The following is a 5,923-nucleotide window of genomic DNA, read 5'->3' as shown; positions in this document are numbered from 1 at the left end:
ATATTTATAATCTCGATCAATTTCAAGCAATTGTGTGCTCTATTTATCTCAATGCTATAGTTTTTACCCGGACTGTCGATTAAATATTCCTATAGTTTTCGCAACTGTATGTGTCCAACTACGTAGCCAACTGCGCCACCAAGCGGTAGCCTTGTATAATTCAATGTCCCGGAATTTCGACCATTGCTAGTCAGGAGTGAGCCATTATCAAAGCTTGGACTGACTAGTCTAGAATCATAATAATAATTAGCTAACAAAATATGGCAGACAATGCACCTTTCGTAAAGGTTACTTCGATGACGTGAATGGGTCAAAGGTCGTTCACAGCGTCGATATCATTTTGATAAATAGTCATCTATCAATTAAAATTATGTTCTTGTGAGATTTAAATATATTCCAGATGACGAACGACTACGCATCCAAACAACGCCCCCGATTTGAGCGACATTTCCTTCACCTATATACGTCATTATGGCGTCACAGAAGCAATATGTCACTGGAGGGCGCGATTCATCAGAATGGTGCACCAACAATTTGACAGAAAAGTTTATGGCACTCAGATCGCCAAGTATCCTAGAATACGCATTATCAAGTAAACAAATGGTGGTCTGCTTTAAAATTGTAACACATCCAGCACGCCAGATATAATGCTCCGTTCCTTTATCACGGAGATCGCTGTTGCTGTTACAAAATATATTATGACTAGTGAAATTGAGTCTAGGCAAATGTTTTCTTTTTAAATATCATTGTATATATTTATCTCATATATTAATGTAATAATATGTATTTGTGTATAAATTGAGTCCTATCCAGGCTCAACGGCAAGCAGGTATTAACCGCAGGTCGTTGATTTTGTTGATAATCGTTGCATTGAGTTAAAGCGGAAGGGTCGTCACCTGCGCACGCACGGGATTAAGTCCCAAGCGATGATAACCACACACGCTAAGAACGCAAAGGCTCATGGGTAGAAGCTTGTTTGTAAACAAATACACGCTATCGCCACCTGACGCATGCGTAGGTGACGACTCCCCCGCTTTAAAATGGATTGCAACTAAAAATCCATTCTCAGACAGACTATTGATCGACTTCGGTCGTACTGGCGTACAACACAGTGTACGACAGCCATTACACTGGGGGGAAATCGAGCTACAATGCTAGCAGTGTTACATGGGTTTCAATCAGGGATTGTCACGCAGCGGGCCTCACTGAGGAAATAAAGAAGAATTGACAATATGGAAACTTTCAATGCATCAGAATGTAACTCGCTGACAGAAATAATGTGCACAGCTGATGGTGTTTGTTTTAATCTGACACATACTAGTGCACTTTATATATGAACTATACTTTTATTTTACAGTTGATGTCATCTAAATACTCAGAGCTTCGTTTCCTGGGAGCCGGTGCTTTTGGTTCCGTTTATCTCGTGAAGAAGAAAAATGGATCGGAATTCGCCCTCAAGAAAATCAGCTTGGGGACCAAAAAATCAGAGACTAGCGCAATCAAAGAATTGGAGGCGTTTGCCAAAATTACATGCCACGACCACATTGTGAAGTTTTACGATGGATATTTGGACCAACAACAACTATGCTTGGTGATGGAGTTCTGTGATGGCGGGAATTTGGAGGAGTATCTTTTGCAGAGACCGTGTAATCGACACATTCATTCACGTTTCATGATTCAGCTCGCTGATGCTGTTCATTTTCTTCATAACAACGAGATTGTACATAGAGATTTGAAACCAGACAATGTGTTGGTGTGTCGACGAAGTGATGGGCTGGATGTTATCAAAGTTTCGGATTTCGGTATTTCAAAAATAGTTGATATTGACCAAAGAGTTGTTATTTCCTCCGTAAACAAAGATGTGAACTTTTTGAAATGTTCAAATAACCAATTATATGGTAACTATGGCGCGGGGACGGAAGCTTTCATTGCACCGGAGGTTTATGAAAGCCATTATACCAGTAAAATTGACATATTTTCGTTAGGTGTGATTTATCTCGCTATGCTTGAACGAGAGATTGAACCGTTCTCATTCCAAGCAAAATGGCTTGGAGCGTTATTTTATTATGATCCATTTGCCATGCATCGTAATAATATTGACACCCCTTACATCGGCAAGGTCATGTTTCAGAACCCCCAAGCTACCCGAGCTCTTGACTACAGAGTCTCGGTCAGTTCGCCTATCAGGAACGTAATCAACAGAATGATTCTCCGGGACTATCACAGGAGACCTACAGCGGAACAAGTGTATATACTAACAAAGGAGTATTTTCAGTGTTTGAGAAATGACGACAATTCGAAGAGGAAATGTTCCGATGTTAAAATTAATCCCATCTCAATCAACAGTGATGAGAAGCGCCACCAAGCGCGTACGCACAGAAAGGTGTCAGTGCCCGATTGCATTGTGCCGATATCACCAGGTAATAGGGACACATCATATTGACGTTCAGCAATCATCAAATTCATGTTTATTGCCAATACTCTCTAAATATTTTTAATGTTATATTTTAGTATCGAAAAAGGCTCCGGTAAGGGCTGCAAAGATGGTCAATTCTCGAATTAGGCCAACCCATATGGTGATTGCCAGTGAAAACACAGATACGCCGTGTGATATCTGCCACCCTTCTGTAAGACTCAAATGTTTTGGAGTGAGTGGGTGCTTGTTATTCTGGTCTGTGTGAGTATCTCTTCATCTTGTATATTGTTGTTTGACCCCTCTCAAAGCATGACCAAAATTCATGACCAAAATCTTCGCCTCTTGACTTGGGTTATCAGTTACGGGGCTTTGTATGGGGTACAGGTGTACTTGACGATAGGCAGGATCATTCTCTAATCTCTAGCATATATGTTTGACGATATAAACCCTCAACTCTAACATAAGGCAGAGTAAGGTAAATGTGACTGATGATGACAGATTTTGACCCATGACTGTCAACTGTGACGTATTCTCATGCGGGGACAAAACATACTAACGTCTTGCATGTATGCGCGTTTACCACGTCGGATTTAATGGATGGTAATATTCACAATCGAGCATGCCTTTGATCAGTACAATACAACACACACACATACAGATTATTTCAATTGCACATTTTTTTATTTCAGAATGTCACTGTTCATTGTGTGGGGAATCTTATGGACTTAGGTGTGATTTTATGTGTATTCTGGAAGAATGATGCAAACCACCAGTACAAGAACAGAGTGGTAGCGGTGTACAATATAAAACTTACGCCCCAAACGCAATAATTCAAACTGATTTAAAATCAAAGCTAACTTTTTTATGCAGATATTAAGTTCACGTGGCACTTCATTTTGATTGTAAGTTTTAATGTCCTCATGTTACACAAATCGGATAGAATTCCGTGCACACTTTATATATTTATACAACATATATTTCAATATTTTATGGAAAATGGCAATCAAATAAAGTATATCTCTGATTCATATGGGGCAAATGATTGGCAACCGTTTAATTTGACAGATATACTTCGCTGTCGCTTCTCGGGGTAGTTTTAGTGGGACGCCCAATTACACGCTGACAATTTAATAAATTTAAACGTTAGTGAAATGAAAGTTTCTGGGCAATTTCAGGTTGTTCATACTGTACCCCACTCGACACATCTATATCATTGCAATAAATTTAAATACATGTACTAGCCCCATTTATACATATAAGCGATCAATGCAATCAACATGTTAATATTGGTGCATATTAATTTCTTTATTAATATGGATATTCAAGCATTTCTGGTTATATTTAATTATGACGTCATATGTGCTTTTTTGGAATGTACTAATATCTCCGTAAATGCGCATCTGATGTTTGGCGGGGGAATCGTGAAAACACGTTATGATGGAACATTTGATTATGATTATGTGATGTGACGTCATGTTAGTATGATTTGTTTCCTATATATATTACATTGTGCAATGTTTCCTTCGAATGAAATAATTATGTCTATAAATGTTTATAAAACCTAAATACAATTGTTTTTTTATCACATTTCAGTCACTAGCTAAGCAAAATGTACAATATATAAACAATCTGTCTCGAATACATAACATGTAAATGTTAAAAAATTGTTAACAATAGCAACACGAACCTGGTAGATCGATATCTTACTCAGGCTCACGTCACCCTAGTTCGCTTTGTTATTTGTTTAGTATCTTGACCGTTTGTGTTATATCTTAAATGTGGATAAATGTAAAATATTAAGATAAGCCATGGTAACAACAAAATAACTAAGGAAACCTGCTAGCAAGCCCCCCCCCCCCCTCACAAAAAAACAACTTTCTGTCTATACGCATTGCTACGCGCTATATCGATAGAGAGTGCGATTTGTTAAATATAAGTAATGGTATCGTCAGAAAAACCGGAAGATGCCGACCCATGAACAGTTGACCTAGCTACGCCAGCAAATATTATAATATGTTTCGAATGTGCGTTTTACACATGGTTTAGACGCAGAAAAGATTCAGACCCACACATCGGACACATGCAGTCATTATAAATTATATATTAGCAGAGCGATCGAGGCCCACGGCAAAATACATTTTTCTAAAAAAAAAAAACTATACTGTTTGCTACTGGGTTGTGAACCACGCCGATTTATACTTCTACTAAATGTGTATTTTTTACATGGATGCTCGAACTCGTTAACGAGATTTTTTTAGACAAAATCAAACGTAGAATACAGTTGACCCTGCTCAAACAGCAACATTTATACTATGATTTAGTTACAATTATTGCACAGTGCTTGGTTTAATAACGAATCATAGATTGGAATCCGACGACCCTAGTATTTTGCCATATTTTTTATTAGTAAAGTGATCGAGATCTTCGCCAAAATAGATGTCCAAGAGACAGCCGTTGCGGTGACATATCATCGTCCGATCGCACGGCTTCGCACGGGATAAATCAAAAGGTGCGATCGGAATAACTAATAACTAGCTATGGGAGATTTTAGCTAAATCTTTGGTAGGGGCGTTAATGCGATAAGGAGAATGGTCGCCGAGATATGATATTGCGAGTAAAACCATAAAATTGCTCATAAATACAAAAACAATAAATAAAACATAGAAATTAAAAAATATATTGGATTTTTATCAGATTGTAGTTTACTCAAATGGAGGCTTTGGCGTGTTTGCTGTTTATGTGGACGAATATCAAATAAGACCTCACGCACATCAAATAATAGTATGCATATACGTCAACTTGTTAAACATTATTTTTTTTTTTATCATGCTCTGTTTCATTCTAACAGCTTACTTAAATGAATATACGGGGTTTAATGGCGTATAATATCTATGCAATGTAAATAGCTAGCCGAAACAAATGTATATATATTGCTTTATTCCAGCAGGTGATCTGCGATTTAAATATAATGGTTCGTTCTTATTTGTACAACAAAGTGGTTCAATATGTGTTCTATTCTAATGTACTGTATATATCATTTGAAGGAAAGAAATAAAACAGTTATAAATTTATGATGACTTATCTCGGACATGCCCTTACTGACCACGTTCAATTTACACATATTCATACTATATCTTGGGATACATTTACACGTGCATTGTTTTGTGATTCAAGGTTTTCAAATATCGGCCATTTTACTATTAATACTTCTTAAAATCAAGTAATTCCAGGATTTCAAAACCAGATCTCAGTCGTGTCTTGACATATTTCGTTCATACATGAACATGCATTGAACATTAGTGGAACTCTGGATGCATATCATTTTGCCCTGTAGATTCAACATCATGGTCAACATTTTGTCTTAGTGTATGCCATCCTAGTGCCTTGTCTAGGATATGTCTGGACTGGTCAGGTATGTCAGACATTTTGGGATACATATGCACTCACATTCGTTTCATAATCCAATGCAAGATGGCTGAATGATGATGGCAGCCGTTTTGTGCTGAA

The 5,923-nt window shown here is 37.6% G+C and overlaps 1 protein-coding gene across 1 annotated transcript; it reads left to right on the top strand.

The window, feature by feature from the left end:
- Positions 1 to 1,360: 1,360 nt before the first annotated feature.
- LOC100370860 (serine/threonine-protein kinase pdik1l-B-like) lies at positions 1,361 to 3,372 on the top strand. Its single transcript, XM_002737774.3, has 3 exons — positions 1,361 to 2,420; positions 2,512 to 2,677; positions 3,106 to 3,372. The coding sequence occupies exons 1-3, from the start codon at positions 1,361 to 1,363 to the stop codon at positions 3,143 to 3,145; spliced, it is 1,266 nt and encodes a 421-aa protein (XP_002737820.2). The 3' UTR covers positions 3,146 to 3,372.
- The last annotated feature ends 2,551 nt before the right edge of the window (positions 3,373 to 5,923 follow it).

This window comes from Saccoglossus kowalevskii, chromosome 2 (assembly GCF_978046115.1).
Source record: "Saccoglossus kowalevskii chromosome 2, keSacKowa6.1, whole genome shotgun sequence".
In the NCBI taxonomy this organism is placed as follows: Eukaryota; Metazoa; Hemichordata; class Enteropneusta; family Harrimaniidae; genus Saccoglossus; species Saccoglossus kowalevskii.
This window is presented reverse-complemented; position numbering and strand designations above follow the sequence as displayed.